The 18,591-nt window shown below is 34.1% G+C and overlaps 1 protein-coding gene across 1 annotated transcript in view; it reads left to right on the top strand.

Annotated features, from left to right (window-relative positions):
- The window catches only part of Cnot6l (CCR4-NOT transcription complex, subunit 6-like), a gene marked incomplete at its 5' end in the record, with an annotated part of 84,312 nt that overhangs the window by 33,514 nt on the left and 32,207 nt on the right, over window positions 1-18,591 (top strand). The window contains 3 exon segments of the mRNA XM_005388195.2: window positions 10,360-10,428; window positions 14,912-15,069; window positions 17,190-17,344. Of these exon segments, the coding sequence (XP_005388252.1) occupies window positions 10,360-10,428; window positions 14,912-15,069; window positions 17,190-17,344 (382 nt within the window).

The following is an 18,591-nucleotide window of genomic DNA, read 5'->3' as shown; positions in this document are numbered from 1 at the left end:
CATACTGAATTCTTGATCCTTTTTAATTCAGCAATTTTAAAGATAGTTACCCAGTTTAAGTTGAGCATGTAAGTGTTATTGTCCCTCCCAGGCTCAGTTGACACACTCACTGGGTGCAGGTGAGACCCATTGTGGCTGGCCAATGTGAAGTGTGAGGTAAGATGAGGTGGTTGTTTTGGACTTTGCTGGTGATGTTGCTTTTGGCAGATTGAGTCACATATATATTTATTTTATGTGATAGTTCCATATATCTCTGTTTCTTTGTTTTATTGGATATTGATTATGTTCCATCTTTAAAAATTGATTTTAAGTGTTTCTCTCACATGACTATATGATCTTCCTTGTAAAATACCTTAAAATTTCTATTAAGGCTAAAATTTTCTTTGACCTTTAATTCCAGTTCCTTTATGTATGTAATCATACATATAAGTTGGATTACTTTCTGGTAGTTATTTATATACAGAAATTATACCAGGTCCAAGTTTATAGAGTGACTTTTAGTGTGTTGCTTTAAAATTTTCTGATAAATTATATCACATTTAATCCTCATTTTTAACTTCTATTTAGTCTGTAGGATTTCTTGGACATGTTTCCATTTAACTAACACACACATCTGCTTTTTCTTGTAAACTATATAACAGGTTTTCTTTAAATGGGCATTACTTAGCCATTTACCTTTTTAAAATTTTTTTCTTTTTCCCCCCTGCGGTACTGGGGATCGAACTCACAACCTTGCACTTGCCAGGCAGGCACTTACGCCACTGAGCTATATCTCCAGCCCCTTAGCCGTTTACCTTTGCTTTTGGTGTTATAGACAATAGTATAATGAATACCTTTTGAATGTTGCCTTAGCAGATGGGGCAGATCCCAGGACATACAGTTGGTAAGTCATAGGGACATGGATGTTTTAGATTTTAGAAGATGATGCCAATTGTTCTCTGTATTGCTGTTTTCATATATATTCCTAGAAGTTGTACATGAGAGTAGCTTTCAGTGTGTATGTGGTACTGGGGATTGAACTCAGGTCCTTGTGCATGCTAGGCAAGCATTTTACCCCTCAGCTACTCCTCAGTCCTTTTTTATTTTGAAACAGCTTTACTAAGTTGCCCAGGCTGGTCTTGAGAACCTCCTGCTTCAGCCTCCTGAATAGTTTGGATTACAGGTGTGTTCCAACCCCACCTGGCTATAAATAGCTATTTCTTTTCACCAACACCAACCCTAAATATAATTAAACTTTAAAATTTTGTGTCAACTTATTAAAAAATTGTATCATCTTTTTAATCTTTGGTTAATGAAGAGAGTATCATTTCTTATGTTTTTTGCTCTTTGGATATTGTTGGTGAACATTGCATTTCACTTACACTGATGCATTGTGATGTGTTAGTTCCATTTGGGAAGGACCAAAATGTTAACACCTTACTCATTTTTTGAGAAACTTTTTGATTTCTGAATTTTTACTGAAGCTAACAGGTAGATTTTAGTAGCAAGAGTCCCAGCACCTAGATGTTTTTTGTTTATTCTTCATTTTACTTATATATTTACATGTTTAAATTTTTTATTTTTTAATTTAATTAAGTTTATTGGTACAATTTAGGTATTTACAATGGTCACATTCATCACAGGGAGTTTGTATCTGTAAGTATATACCTTGATTTGTCTTTTTTTCTCCCTACTGTTCCCCTCCGCTCCAGTCAACCTCTCTTCCCCTTCTTATTTACAAAGCTTTGTTTCCATTTTATCCTTTTCTCATTTTTTCTTTTCTCTTATTTCCTTTTCCCCTCCCCGTTCCATAGTTCCACTTTGTATATCTTTGTGTATCTGTTATATAATTTGGTTCTTATTTACACTTTCAGTTTCTCACACCAGAGAGACAATGCCATATTTACGTGTGTGTCTGATTTATTTCACTTGAGATTGTGGTGTCAGGGTTCATCCATTTAGCAATAAATGTCTCAGGTTTATCCTTCTTTGTGGCTGCATCATACTCCATTATATTAAAAAATCACATCTTTTTTATCCATTCATTGGTTGATGGACATTTGGGTTGTTTCCAAGATTTAGCTATTACAGACTGTGCCACTATAAGCATGACTGTGCCTATATTGCTGTGGTGTGATGCTTTTAATTCTTTTGGGAATATACCAAGAAGGAGAATAACTGGAACAAATGGGACCTCTAGTCCTAGTTATTTTGAGGAGTCTCCACATTGATTTCAACAGTGGTTGCCCCAGTCTATATTCGCATAGAGTGGAGAAGGGTTCTCTTCCCCACACACCTGCCAGCGTTTCTTACTGGTTGATTTTTTTTGATCATAGCCATTCTTTCTGCAGTAAGGTGGAATCTCAGCATTGCTTAAATTTGCATCTCTTGAATGACTAATAATGTTGAACATTTTTTCATATACTTATTTGCTGTTTGTACTTCTTCATCTGAGAAATGTGTACTCATCTCAGATGCCCATTTTTGGATTGGTCTTTGAATTTAGGGGATCTGATTTTTTTCAGTTTTTTATATATTCTAGATATTGTTCCTTTGAGGAGAAACTGACTGAAATTTTTTCCCACTCTGTGGGGTTGTCTCTTCACTCTTTTGGTGGCTTCTTTTCCTGTGCAAAAGCATTTTAATGAGGTGAGATCCTAGTTGTTGATTCTTTGCAGTAAGTCCCAGGCTATTTGGGTTTTTGTTCATGAAGTGCCTGTTTTTCTCTTCCAGCAGATTTAGTGTTTCTGTTTTAGTATTTAGATCTTTGAGCCATTTTGATTTTAGTTTAGTGCGTGGTGGTAGACATGGGTCTAGTTTTACTATTTGGCGTGTGGAAAGCCAGTTTTTTCAGCACCATTTACTAAGGAGGCTATTTTTCTTCCAGTGAAAATATTTGGTCCGTTTGTCAAAGATAAGGTGGCTGAGTGTGTTTGGAGTTGTTCTACATCTTCTAATTTGTTCCATTGATCCTCTGGTCTGCTTTTTGACAGTACCATGCTGTTTTTACCATAACACCTCTGTAGTATAACTTCAAGTCAGGGATTGTGATGCTGCCTACCTTACATTTGTTGCCCAGAATTGCTTTTGCTGTTCTAGGTGTCTTCTGATTCCAAATGAGTTTATTCTGTGAGGTATGCTAATGGTATTTTGATTGGGATTGCATTAAATCTGTACAACAATTTTTGGAGTACAGCCATTTTCACTACATTGGGTCTTCCTACCCAAGAGCAAGAGATATCATTCCCTTTTCTGATATCTTCTTCAGTTTCCTTTTTCAGAGTACTGTCATTTTCAGTGTAGAAGGTCTTGTACTTCCTTTGTTAGATTGATTCCTAGGTATTTCATTTCTCTGAATGGTATGGTGATAGGTGTTGCTTCTCTAATTTCTTGCTCAATTAGTTTATTTGTGTACAGGAATGTTATTTATTTTGGAGTATTGAATTTGTATCTGGCTATGCTACTAAATTCAGTTATTAAATCTGGAAGTCCTTTGGTGGAAATTTTGGGATCTTCTATGTAGAATATCATGTCATCTGCAAGTAATAATAATTTAACTTCTTCCTTTCCTGTCTTTATTCCTCTTGCTTCTTTCTCTTGTGTAATTACTCTGGCTAATGTTTCCAGAACTGTATTGAACAGGAGGGGTGATAGTGGACATCCTTGTCTTGTTCCTGATTTTAGAGTGAAGGTTCTCAGGTTTTGACCATTTAGTATTATGATAGCTGTTGGTTTGTCATAAATGGCTTTCATCAGATTCAAATAAAGACTGTCCATTGCAATTTTCTGTAGGGCTTTTGTCATGAATGGGTGTTGGACTTTGTCAAGTGCTTTTTCTGCATCTATTCAGATGATCATGTGATTTTGGTCTTTGGATCTGTTGATAAGGTGTATTACATTTACTGATTTGTGTATGTTGAACCATCCCTGCATCCCTGGGAAGGACCCTAATTATGGTGAATAATCTTCTTGATTTGCTGCATTCTGTTTGCTAGTATCTTATTGAAGATTTTTGCATCTATGTTCATTTAGGGAGATTGGCCTGTAGTTCTCTTTTTCGGTTGGGATTTTCTCTGATTTTGGTGTCAGGGTAATGCTTGCCCTCAGGGATGAGTTAGGGAGTACTGCTTCCCTTTTGATTTCATTAAAGAGTTTGAGGGTTAATGGCATTGGCTTTTCTCTAGATGTAAAATGCAGCAGTGAATCCATCTGTACCTGTTACTCTTTGTTGGTAAGTTTTAAAATACATTTTTAATTTAATTAACTGATATTGATTTATTTAGAATTTTTATATCTTGATTCATCTGTGGTAATTCCCGTGTATCTAGGACTCTGTCCATTTCTTCTGTGTTTTTTCCATTTTATGAGAGTAAAGATTTTCAAAGTAGTATCTTGAAAATTGATGATCTTCTGGATTTCCACAGGATGTGTAGTGATTTCGCCCTTTTTTTTTCCTCGGTGCATAAATTTGAATCTTTTCTTTCCCTTTTTTGCTAAGTTGACTAAGGATTTGTTAATTTTACTTAATATCTCAAAGAACCAACTCCTCAATTCATTGAGTCTTTGTGTTGTTTTCTTCATCTCAATTGCATTAATTTTTGCTCTGATTTTTATAATTTTCTCCCTTGTTTGACTTGTTCTTTTCTTTCGAGAAGCATGAGTTACAACATTAGATTGTTCCCTCTTAGGACTGCTTTCTTTGTGTCCCATAAGTTCCTGGTATGTTGTATCAGCCTTATCATTTAATTGTAGATATTGTTTAATTTCTTCTTTAATTTCATCTCTGACCCATTAGTTTTTCAGGAGGGTGTTATTTAATTTCCATGTGTTTGTGGCATTTTTGCCATTTCTTTTGTCATTAATTTCCAAATTCATTGCACTGTGGTCAGATAATATGCATTAGATAGCTTAAGTTCCTTTACATTTACTTAAGCATGTTCTTTGGGCTAGTATATGGTCTGTTTTGGAGAACATCACATCTGCAGCTGAGAAGAATGTGCATTCTGATGTTGTTGGGTGGAACACTCTTTAAATATCTACTGTTCACAGGTTTGGTTTAGTTCTGTTTTTTTTTTTTTTTTGTCCAGTAGATATATCTGTTTGTGACAGTGGGGTATAAGGTTCCCCCATTACAAATGTGTTACTGCTTATTTGGTTTTTCCTGTCCATTAATATTTGTTTTATATAGTTGGGTACTCTATATTTGGTGCATATATACTTATGATTGTTATCTCTTCTTGAAATTTTCCCTTAACAAGTATGTAGTGACCTTCTTTATGTCTTTTGATCATTCTTGGCTTGAAGTTCACATTATCTGCAAATAGAATAGCTACCCCTGCTTTTTTCTGGCTTCCTATGGCATGGAAGATTGGTTTTCATTCTTTGACTTTCAGTTTTTGAATTTCTTTTTGAGTTAAATATGTTTCTTGTCTAGAACATATTGTTGGATCTTGCTTCTTGACCCGTTCTGCCAGTCTGTTTCTTTTGATTGGATTGAGACCATTTACATTGGTGATTATAACTGAGATGTATTGACTTACCCTTCTTATGTTATTTTCCTGCTGTAGGTTCCCTGTCTTTCCCGGTTTAATTGCATGCCCTGACTTGTAGTTTATTTCTGCTCTTGCTCTTGGAATTGTCATTTTTATTCTGTCTAGAATATCTTTCAGTACAGTTTTTAGAGTTGATTTGGTAGTCATGAATGTCATCAGTTGTTCTTTTTCATGAATGTATCTTATTTCTCCATTAATTCTGAAAGATAGTTTTGCAAGGTACATCAGTCTTGGTTGGAAGTTGTTTTCTTTCAAGATTTGAAATACTTCACTCTAAGCTGTTTTTTGACTTGAGGGTTTGTTTTTAGAAGTTTGCTGTGATTCTGATGGGCCTTCCTTTATAGGTGCTTTGTTCTATTTCTTTTCTCTAACAGCTTTTAATGTTCTGTCGTGTTGAATTTCTGGGATATTGATTATGATATGCCTTGGTTTAGATTAATTTTGGTCATGGCTAATTGGAGTTTTCTGTATGTCTCCCTCCCTTAGGTGTATGTCAGACTTTTTTTCCATGTTTGGGAAGTTTCCTACCATTACTTTTGCAAACAGTCTTTTTATGTCATTTGTGCTGACTTCTGTTTTTTTATTGAACCCAGTCAATCTTACATTGTTCTTCTTACATCATCTTTCAGCTGTTGCTTTTTTCCTAGTCTCTTGTTATATTAAGAGATGTTTCCTTTTATGATTGCTAGCTGTGATCCTGTCTTCTATGCCTGATATTCTGTCTTCACTTTCATTCATGTAATTTTGCGAACTTTTAATGGAATTTTTTATTTCCTGGATATTTGTTTGAATCTGTTTGATGGATTCCATTTCTTTGCTATGTTGGGCATTCATGGTTTCCATCATTTTCTTATGTGCCTCTATTTTTTTTTTTTAACCTATGCCTACTCTAGATTTGCTGAGCAAGTCTTTCATTGTGGTTATCATCTCCTTTTTTACCTGAGAGATTATTTCTGATCTGATTTCCTCTGTAGCCTCATGGATTTGTTTACTTCTGTTGCTGTCATTTTAGAAATTTCAGCTGTGTGGTTTCCATTTTTCTCAATCTCATTGTCTATGAGACTTGTTCTGGGTGGGCTGGAGGTCTGGTGTTGCATTTCGCTTGTGTGTCTTGTCATTTTCTATTTTTTTAAATTTTATTTTATTTTCTGTTTTGATTCTTGCAACTTTTTATAGTAGATAGCTTTATTACTAATATCAAGGCTTCCCTAGGAAATGTCTGCTCTTCAAGGATATCTTCTAGGTATAAGAGGTTCTTGGTTTTTATGTCTGTGCCAAGATCCTACCTTCCCAATTTATTAAGGGTGAGATATTGGTAAGTATTTGGCTCAGCCCCGTCCTTTGGTACTAGATTATGGTGATGGTTATTACCCCAGATCTTCCCAGTATTGTTATTCAAGGAAGAAAACTGATTATAACAGCTATGACATCTTAGCTGAAGTAGTACAATGAGTAATAACAATAGCATCAAGCACAGCTTAGAAACTGACAAATGTGGTAACTATTAATTTAGTACCTTCAACCATAGGAGCAAGATTTACAGATACATGACAAAACCTAATATAAATTGAGAGCTTGTATGCAAAGTATTTCCTCTTTGTAAAGGGGTTTTACCCTGTGGTGGGGAAATTTAAGAGGGATAGTGGATAAAACATATAAATAAAGAAAAATGTAGTAGAAGCAAGACTAGAGGACAAAGGATGATCACAGAAGCTTTGGGAAACTGGAGAAGAGGATAGAAGAGGAAGAGTGAAGGACTAAGCAAAGGATTATTGAAGCTAACCAGAAAGACTAGAATGTTCATTCACATGAAAATATCTTTAAAGCAAGAGAGATAATTTAGGAAATGGGAGTGAGAAGACAAATAGATTAGAACAAAAATATAAGGGAAAAAAACCTAGAAAAAAAAAGGAAAATGAAAGTAGCAAAGAAAGAAGAAAAAAAATATAATAAAGAATGAAATTCCTCTGATGTCTACAGAGAGTCCCAGACTACTAGGTAACCCTGCCAAGTCTGCAGTAGAATTAATGCTGGATATGGGGCTGATCTTGGCCTGTAGATATAGGGGGATGGGCCAGAGTTTTCAGCCAGTACTTCCTTTATGTCCCTTGGAGGCTTACCCACTCCTTACCCTATTTGTCTCTGCATCTTTCTCCTAGTTGCTTTGCTGCCCTTAGACCAAGAAAGTCTGGGGCTGCTCCCAGTCCCTTGTATACTTCTCTCCACCTGGTCCTTGCACAGCCTCCTGTGTTCCTCTTCTGGCAAATTTCTGTCCTCTTGAGTTGCTTTTTGCAGGGTGAAGTAGGGTGCTGTGCTATGGACTGACCCTCTCTGCTCCCACAGCTGCTGTCCAAGGTTGCTTGGTCCCAATTCTGTTTCCTCTCTCAAAAGGGGGGAGTGCTAACCTCCTACTCGTTGCTGAGCATGGTGCAGTGCTGCTTAAGTCCTGAGTCCCTCAAGCAACTGGTACCAGGTTAGGAGGGTTTATGTGGCTCCACTCCATGCTTTCACTGGCTCCCCTGCCACTTATCACCACCATTTTTGCTGTGGTCAGTAACGATGCTTAATCACTGCTTCTTCTACTGCTGCTTATTGCAGAGTGAGGTGGGGTGTGGTGCTGTGGGCTGACTTTCTGCACCTGCTGTTGGCATGGGGACAGCACAGGGTTGCTCAATCCTCTGATGAAAGGCTGCTTAAGTCTGTGTCTCCCTAGCCCATATTTCCATATTTGAGACAGTTTCCATGAATTTGTTATTCAGGTCCTCTTAGGAGGCATGATTATTTTTTAGGATTAAAAATGCTGAACCAGCTGGATGATTTGTCGTTTTAAGATAACTTTCGGCTTTTTCCTGGCAAGATGTGGATTATAGCGAATGTTTATTGCACTCTGCAAAAAAGTGGTTGTTTCAGTAGCTTTTTGGAGCATCAAAGTCTTCATTGAAGTGATACTTTTTAAGTTATGGGCTACTTTGGTGAAACTTTCCAGAATTGGATAGAGATAGAGTGTTTTTATTTTAAAGAAATACATTACTCAGCCACTAATACCATGGACAAATCTGTAAACAGTGAATGCTGTTGTTCTGTAATTGTGTAGAGTTTTAGAAGGAAGGAGAAAAGGAGATGATTAAATCATAACTTAGTGAATTTTCTTTCATCTGGTAATTTAGTTTCATAGTATTAATAACCATGTCTGAAGAATTGATATTTAACCAGTGCCTTTTTTTCTGTACAACCTAGTTTTATTCCTATCTCTTGCTTTGCGTTGACTTAATAAAAAGGGACAGTAAGGGCATGAAATGAAAGCCCCATTAGAAGTTTCAGTAATTTTTATTATATATTCATATATATATATATTTCTATCTTGAAATACAAATGGCAAATAAATATATGAAAACATATTCAACGTCATTGGTTATTCAGGAAATGCAAATTAGCACTGAGATGCCATCTTACCCCGGAAAGAATGGCTGTCATCAAGAAATCAACCAATAACAAATGCCAGCAGGGGGGCTGGGGACTTAGCTCAGTGGCACAGCACCTGCCTGGCATTGCAAGGTCATGAGTTCAATTCCTGGTACATGAAAAAAAAAAAGAAAGAAAGAAAGAAAGAAATGCCAGCAGGCATGCAGGGAGAAAGGAACCCTTTTCCACTGTTGGTGGCAACGTAGACTGGTACAACCACTGTGGAAATCAGTGTGGAGATTCCTCAAAAAACTAGGACTAGAGGTCCTGTTGGGCCCAGCTATTCCCCTTCTTGGTATTTCCCCAGAAAAATTAAAAACATCCTGTAACAGTGCACCCATATTTATAGCAGCACAGTTTATAATAGCAAAATCTTGGAAACAGCCCAGCTGCCCATCAACTGAGGAATGGATAAAAGAGATGTATTTTTATACAATGGACTACTACTTAGCTATAAAGAAGGATAAACTCGAGGCTTTTATACGTAAATGGATGCAACTTTTTCTGGTATCAGGAATCAAACTCAGGACCTTGAGCTTGCCAGGCAGGCACTTGTGCCACTGAGCTATATCCCTGGCCTTAATGGTTGCAACTTGAGACCATAATCATAAGTGATATAAATCAGACTTGCGCGTGTAAGCATTTTATTGTCTCTCTAGTGTAAAAACTGAAAGATAAGATCCAAGATGTACAGTAGATATTGTGAAAAGGAAAAAGAAACTTGGATGGAGGAAGGGAGAAAAGAAGGAAGGGAAAAGAATACACACACACACGCAGACACAGGATAGCTAAGATAAATGCACTACTAATTTCTATTAGTTCATTAAAAAGAATGGTGTATGCTTACGTTGTTTAATTTTTCTTGCCTATGTCTTGTAATCTGAGCAGCTACTTTGAAGATAACAATATGCAATATATTAACCATTGTTAATCTATTTTGTTTTGAAACACTGTATCATTATTTTGTTTTGTTTTAATAATCAGCATGTTGTAATTTCACATCACTTTGTTTTTGTAATGTTTATTGCACTCTGCAAATAACTGGGTCAACACAACTTATGTATATAATCAAGACATAAGATTTTACTTTTCATAAATACAATGAAAGTAAAAGCATAGATGAGTTTCCTAATGTTCTCTTCTGATACTAGTTTTATCTTCTCTACATAATGCTTCTTTTTTTATATAACACTTCTTAAATGTCCTTTGGTTTCTAAACCTTCACTAAATTTTAGTATTGTATTTTAAGTCCATTTGTGGGCCACTATAACTGAATGAAAAAACAAGTTGATTTCACAGTATGAACTAAATAATACTGCTTTTTAGAAACACACAGATAAACTGATGCTTACAAAATTTTTTTCAGTTCATCCCGAGCAGCTTCCTCCGAGGCCATGGATTACATTAAAAGAACGAGACCAAATTCTGCCATCAGGTAGGTTTTTTTCATACTTTCTTGAGTGTTCTCAGATGTACTTAAAATGCCATTCGGGCTCCATGATCTGTAATAGGCCATTTTGCCTTTTATGGGTAGGTAAGTTTAGAAATATTAATGGGTAGACTTACAAAATTCACCTTTTGATAGCGAGATGTACAAGTATTTTATATATTTCACAGTGATGCACCTCTTTGTTTTAAAATTAATTCCTTGTTGGGCTGGGCCTGGTGGTGCATACCTGTAATTCCAGTGTTTCAGACGCTGAGACAAGAGGATTTCTGTGAATTTGAGGCCAGCCAGGGATATATAGTGAGTTTAGAGGCAGACTGAATTCTGCATACTGAGACCTTGTCTCAAAAAAAAGCCAACCAAGCAAAAAACTGTTCCTTGTTACACAGCTTTCCAGATGGCAGCTTCCCATATAGTATTGGGTGATTTAAGAAAATTGAGTAATAATGAATTTCTTCGAAATGAAAAATTCAAACTACTTTGGTGCTTTTGTCTTTCTTGAGCGGTGGACTGATAACAGCCAATGATAGGTTAAGTTAATGGTCCTGGCAATAAAATATTCCAGTCCAAGGTTACAGAAATGAACATGGTGATTATCTGAGTAATTAATATAATATAGCATGTCTAGAACAGTAATAATGTGGAAAATATAAACCTTCGTCTTTTTGTAGAGACCAGTCATGGCTTGATATTTATAGGACTTCTTACTACATATTAGACATTTTAGACTTGGGAATTCTACTTAAAATAATTTTCATTTTAAAATTAAATGAAGACTTAACTGTATAGGTTACATCAGTCACTGAACATTTCTACTTCAATAAACTTTAAAGGTTAAGTCACTGAATTTATTATGTACATTTTGTACAATACAAAGCCCTTCTGTTTTTGTCTTTTTTATAAAAAGCTAAGAGGTGTTGCGACAAAATATTTGTCATAGTATTGGGAAATATAATCTCTTATAACCTCTTCATGTTTCTGTTTTTATTTTAATAACTGAGAAATAGTACAGTTTTTTGTCTACCAGAAGTAATAATTTTAAAGCTACAACACTCTAGAACCACAGTTTTAGCTTGTTACAGATGCACTGTGTTGCCACTCATGGTGGTACATGCCTATAATCTCAGCATGCAAGAGGCTGAGACAGTAGGATCACCATGAAATCGAGGCTAGCCTGGGCTACATAATGAGTTCAAGGCCAGCCTGGACTACATAGCTAGATCCTGTCTCCAAAAAAAAAAAAAAAAAATATATATATATATATACACACACACACACACTCGTATATATATAAATATATATTTAAGTATATATTTTTCAGGATATATATAAATATATATACATACATATGTGTATATATATAAATATACATTTAAGCATATGTTTTTCAGGATATATATATACACACACATATACATGTATATATACACATACGTGTGTGTATATATACATATATATGTATAGATATGTATAGATATAAATATATATTTAAGTATATTTTTCAGGATATATATATACATATATGTATATATATAAATATATATTTAACTATATATTTTTCAGGATATATATAAATATATATTTAAATATATATTTATATAAATATATATTCTAAATATATATATTTAATGCCAGCCTGAGCTCATATAAATATATATATTTAAGTATATATTTTTCAGGATATATATAAAAATTAAATAAGGCACTGTGTCGTTACTGTGAATGGCACTTCTTCTCTCAGGATGCACACTGATGGTCTAAAGAAGGAAAACCCAAGGTTTTCTACATAGCCTTGAGTTAGGTAGATTTATTTTATATTTTGCTTTCCCTCGTCATTCCTATTCCCTTTCTGATACTAAAAATGCCATTTTGTATTCTTAATAATCTTCTTTTGAACATGAGTGGGCATAATCTTGAAATGCTTTCTTAATATTGAACAGCTGCATTTCTGGAACAACAGAAGGAACAACAAAAACAAGTTCTCACTAGTTGGCAAATTCTCAAAGTAATGTATTCTTGAGATTTCCTTTAAGGAAAAACTAGCAAGAATTTTTCTTGGGACATATGGTGCTTCTTTGAGTAGATTCTGAGTGCCAACAAAAGATAATAAAAATGCTTTTTATTTTTGGTGCATAGGGGGATATGTTTAATAACTAATGATGGTTAAGAGTCACTTGTAGCCAAACAGTGATGATGATAAACTATGTAGGAGTCAACCCCAGGTAATAAAAAAGGTAATAGATAGAAATGTTGTATAAGAATAACGATAACAGCAACTTTGCTAATTTTTAGTTCTGTTTAAAAATTGTAGGCCAATAAGAAGGTTCGCCATCACTGTTGTAGACATCTCATGGATAGATTTTTGTATATACAGTTTTATAGAAATAATAATCTCTGGCCTTTTCTATAAAATCGAAGAGAGGAGCAGAGTAAACTCGGGGTGCACATGATATACTGGATTAGAAATGCTTATGGATTACTTCCAAGATAATCAGAGACTACAAGTAACTTAAGCTGAAATTTAGTTCCTGGTTTACAGAATGGCCACCAGACAGGTGCCTAGCAGACCCCTGAATTGAGTTTCTCTTAATACCTTTCCCATCATCTGAAATGGAACCAGTTGAAATTGTTTGTTCACCTTGAATTCCTCACATTTTGTTTTTGATAGGTGATTCTCAACCATGTCTGTTCATTATAATCATCTGGTATGTGTTTTAAAAATGTGTAGAACTTACTTTCCCAAAAGAATTAAAGACACATTACAGTGATACATGCATACCTATGTTTATACCAGCACAATTCACAATTGCTAAATCTTAGAACTTACCTATATGTCCATCAGTTGATGAACGGATAAAGAAAATGTATTTGTACACAGTGAAACACTACTCTGCAAACACTACTCTGCAAAATATACTTGAGTCATTTATAGGAAAATAAATGCAACTTGAGACCATAATGTTACACAAGCTTAAGTATCACATGGTTTTTTAGTATGAGAAGCCCAAAGTTACAGTATAAATAACAAAATAAAAGATAGGTGGTCATAGATCTTTTGCAGAAGGGAAGAAGAGCAAGAGAATGGAGGGAGGTGAAGGGAAGGAAAGAGATTGAAAAAAAAGTTAAGGTGTATTATATATGCATGTACCAACTCCCCACAAGGAGTGCCATTATTATGTACTACAAACAGGTACTAATAAAAAATAATCAAAGCCACCTAGATCTTAATACAGTACTCTGATTTAGTTAATCTGGAGTTACACCCTTTGTGTCAGTCTTTTTTTTTCTAAGTGATTCTAATGGGCACCCATGATAGGGAATTACTGATGAAAATCATGTGTGTGCATATGAATCACCTGGGGGATTTTGTTAAACTACAGCTTCTGTTTTATAGGTGTTCATGGGGCTGGAGATTCTGCATTTCTAAGTGCCCAGGGGATGTCTTATGGTGCTGGGCCTAAGTACAAACCATCTTTTCTGGACTGTTAGCTTACCCACAGTCTTTTTATTGTTCAAGGAAATTTTAAAATGAGTATTTTATTTATTTTATTTTATTTATTTTTTTGAGACAGGGTCTAGCTGTGTAGTTCAGGGTAGCCTTGAACTTGCTGTATAGCCCAGGCTGGCCTCAAACTCTCAGTGATCATCCTGCCTCAGCCTCCTTGGTGCTGGGATTACAGGAGTGTGCCACCACACTTGGCTGAGAATTGAATTTTATTTTATTTTATTTTTTTATTTTTTGTCTTTTTGAGACAGGGACTTGTTATGTAGTTCAGGCTGGCCTTGAGCTCACTTTGTAGCCCAGGCTGGTCTCAAACTCATAACAATCCTCCTGCCTCCCAAGTGCTCGGATGACAGGCGTGCACTACCACACACGGCAAGAATTTTATTTTAAAAGTGAACATTTGGCCCAAAGCATTCTTTTTGAATAAAGTTTGTAAGTTCACACACTAATGATTGAGAGCAGTAACAGTCCCCCCAAAAATATTAGTATAGGTATTTGGATAATAAGTAATGAGGAGCCGGGGATATAGCTCAGTGCCAGAGTGCCTGCCTGGCAAGTGTGAGGTACTGAGTTCGAACTGCAGTATTTAAAAAAAAAAAAAGTAACGTGTTTAGAGTTCTTTCTTTAGAATGTTTAGAGTCCTTTCATTAGAATGTGACCAAAATTTACTTTTTTCCACTTCTATAAAAACATGTGCAAATAACATACAAAACAGTATTCATTTAATTTTGAATTTTTTAATTTGTTAAAATAAATTTTCTCAAACCTCAAACATGAACAATCTAATTCTAGACTTACTAAGTTTTTGTATGAAGGATTCCAATAAAGTTTTAGTAGACGTATCTTACCGAAATCTTATAGTTACTATGTGAGATATATGTGTGTACTTGTGTTGGTGTACACATGACAACTGCTTTAGAAAAAGTTGCCTGATTTTTCTCTTTGTTTTTCTCTCCCACTTTTTAGCATCTTTCACGGTTATGTGTTACAATGTGTTATGTGATAAATACGCTACCCGGCAGCTATATGGCTATTGCCCATCCTGGGCATTAAACTGGGAATACAGGAAAAAGGGAATTATGGAAGAAATTGTTAACTGTGATGCAGATATCATTAGTCTTCAGGTAACACTATAGAAATTAATTGTCTTTAACTTAAAAGTGAATTTAAAAATAATAGAAAATCTTAACTTCTGGTATTGGTAGTGCTGAAAGAGAAAACTGCAGACGATTTCTAGTTTTTGAAGAATATAAATTTAACTCTTGAAGAGTACAGGGAGGAAAAATGCTTTCCACAAATAGGTTCAGTCTCCAGCCCTGAAAAAAAGGAAGATGAACAAAGAAAAAAAAAAATACACATTTTTGCTTTTATTATAAAACCATCACAAAACTTTTTTTCCCTTTGGTTGGTTCATGCAGTTTTATTTTAGGGAGATTTGTAATGTATGTTGGATTTTTCACAATAATGGAAATGACAGTCTTGCTTCCTTTAAAGACCATTAAGGGTTCAAGTCTCCCAGGGAGCAAACCATTAATAAAGGACCTCTTAAAGGACCCAGTAGTAGAAACTACAGAACCTGGAATTGGAGAGGGAGATATCACAGTCTTCTGTTTAATAATACTTTGTAAAAATGCACTTAACTGAAGAGGAAATAAAAGTTTTAAGAAATGTGTTTCATCAGTTCAATATCTGGCCAATAATGACTAGCCAAAAAGATTTATGATAGTTTTAAATAATTTATTTTTAGCAACTTTCAAAGCATATGAAGGGCTGGGGATATAGCTCAGCAGCCTAAGCACCTGCCTGGCAAGCACAAGGTCCTGAGTTCAATTCCCGGTCCCCCCCCCCCCCCAAAAAAATCAAAGCTTATTAAGTGCCTAAAGATGTTTTTAAAATCTTGAGAAATACTAATTATGTGTAGATATGATATATAGCATTATATTTCAGTGCATCTGTACTCTCTAGAATGATCAAACCAAACAGCCATTACCTCACTTACCATTCCTTAAAGGGGCTTTAAAAATTCTGTTTTATTTCACATTTTTTCAGCATATCTTGTGAAGAAAAATGATAACTTCTAAATATTTATATGCTAATAGGGTACTTTGGTAAGTTATGTTGCCTGTAAAATAACGAAGTAAAAAATTTTCCAAAAATTAATTTTTTGTTTGTAGACACAGACTGCCGTAGAATTAGGGGAAAGAAGCACATAAAATTAAGCTGTCATAATTACTTTATATTTTGGTTGATTTACAGTAATAACAGCTCTACATTCTTTTAAGTATAGTTTTAAGAATAAATTATAACTTAAAAAAATTCTGTTACATACTAATACTATATTATCAACTCTTCATTCTAGAAAAGTTGAAAATTTTGACAAAATCTAAAATATAATTAAGGAAAACGTATTCCCATGTCCTAAACATAGTTGCTTTGCTAAAATTTTGGAGTATTTTCTTGTACACATTGTCTTTTCACTTACTAACTTACTTATAGATGTATTTTCAAAATAAAATTGAGAGCACACTATTGGCATTTTTTTGATGTATGATTACTGCAGTTAATGCCTTTTTCCATGTCACTAAAATTCTTCAAAACCAATTATGTGAATATATGTTGATTTCATAGGTTTATGGTGTTATAAAATTACGCTGTTATGAGCATCTTTATACATAAATGATGATCTTAATATTTATTTCATATAGAAGGATTTGTTAAAAATATTTACTAGGTCAAAGCATAGTCTAATTTAATGACTCATTGTATGACTGGTATCCAGGAACTTAAAAATTCCTTGAAGTAGATTTTTTTTTTGGTTGATTTTATGTTTCTCACTTTTGGGGATCATTCCATAAACTTTGATTCAGAAGAAGAAATAATTTTTGAAAATTACTTCTTTTTATGTGAAATTTATTACTCCCTACAACCTTAATCTATTGTATGCTCAACTTACTTGAATTACTATTTTTGAGGAAGTGAAATCTATTGGAGTGAACTCTATATCAGCAGCCAAGAGACATGGAATGTAATCCTACTCCTAGTGAGTGGACATGAGAAAATCATGTCATTTATCTGGTTCTTTTATATTTAAAAAGCTGCCACTGGCAGCTGCTAGCTATAAGGTAAGATAGATAATTTCTGTTGCGTGAATTATTTTTAATTTAATCACATAATGCTGAATATTTTTATGTCTTAATCCGAGTTTACTTCTGTAGTGTAGATAACACCTTTTTTCTCATCTCAGGAAGTGGAAACAGAGCAATACTTCACACTCTTTCTGCCAGCATTGAAGGAGCGTGGATATGATGGATTTTTTTCTCCAAAGTCACGTGCCAAAATCATGTCTGAGCAGGAGAGAAAACATGTGGACGGTTGTGCAATATTCTTCAAAACAGAAAAGTGAGTTAAAGTACAGTAGTGTAAACTTAATTATCACATATTTAAAATTGTCTTTAGGGGCTCACAGGTAGGATGTTTGCCTTGTACACACAAGGGCCTGGGTTTGATCCTCAGCACTGCAAAAAAGTGAATGAATTTTTCTTTGGTTTGAGTCTAAAAGATAAAGAAAAAGCTGTTAAGTAGTTACTATAGAAAACTGTTAATGTTTTCTTAGGTTGTGTTTGGGAAATAAAGGTGTTCATTGTATTATTTATGCTTTTATTGCCAAATTGCGCTAAAAATGGTAGGAATTGTTAATTTGAATATGATCTTAGAATCTTCCAAATATATTTTCATATAGTAAAATATTTTTGTATAAAATAAAAGTGGTACCTTTTAAGATTAGCAATAAATGATTTGGGTTTTTATTTATGGTTTTTTTTTTTCCTTTTGAGCTGGCCCTTTTCAGAATCATCAATTTTATTAACATTTTCATTATTTTTAATGAATACTTTATAATTTAAAAAATCATTTATTCACTTAATATTTACTGAGCATTTTGTGACAAGCCCTGTGCTAGGAATGATAGACACAGAGGCAAGACCTAGTTCCTGATTTTACTGAAAGCTTAAGTCCACTAGACAAAGATACACACATAGGACAATTAAAATATAGTGAACATATATATGAAAGATATGCACAGATATAGAAAGGAGGATGCAAGAGAGGCACAGGACTTAGGGAAGTGGGGACTTAAAGGATTACTTGAGAAGGTCAATAAAAAATAAAATGTGGAAAGTTAGAAGTTGAAATCCTATGTTAATAATTTGGAGTTGACATAATTAAATAGAGAATCTACTTAAAGGAAGACATACAAACTTTTGGCTATTTTCCAATATTTTCTTGCTTAATTCCTATTATAACAGAAGCATTCAATATTTTTGTTTATCAGATATCTTACCAGTGTGGCTATTTTAAATAAACAAAATCAGTGAATTTGAAAGATATTTATTCTATTATTTATTTGCACTTAATTTCCATGAGGTAGAAGTTAAGAAATTTCTGATTAAGAAATTAATAAATTCTAATTAAGAAATTAATAAATTCTGTAATTTATCATGAATTTTAGAATAAGAATTGCTATTTTCTAATAGTGTTTATATGTCAGACCTTTTTGAAAGATATTTATTCTATTATTTATTTGCACTTAATTTCCATGAGGTAGAAGTTAAGAAATTTCTGATTAAGAAATTAATAAATTCTAATTA

Source organism: Chinchilla lanigera, unplaced genomic scaffold (genome assembly GCF_000276665.1).
Source record: "Chinchilla lanigera isolate Chin_1 unplaced genomic scaffold, ChiLan1.0 scaffold00032, whole genome shotgun sequence".
NCBI lineage: Eukaryota > Metazoa > Chordata > Mammalia > Rodentia > Chinchillidae > Chinchilla > Chinchilla lanigera.
This window is presented reverse-complemented; position numbering and strand designations above follow the sequence as displayed.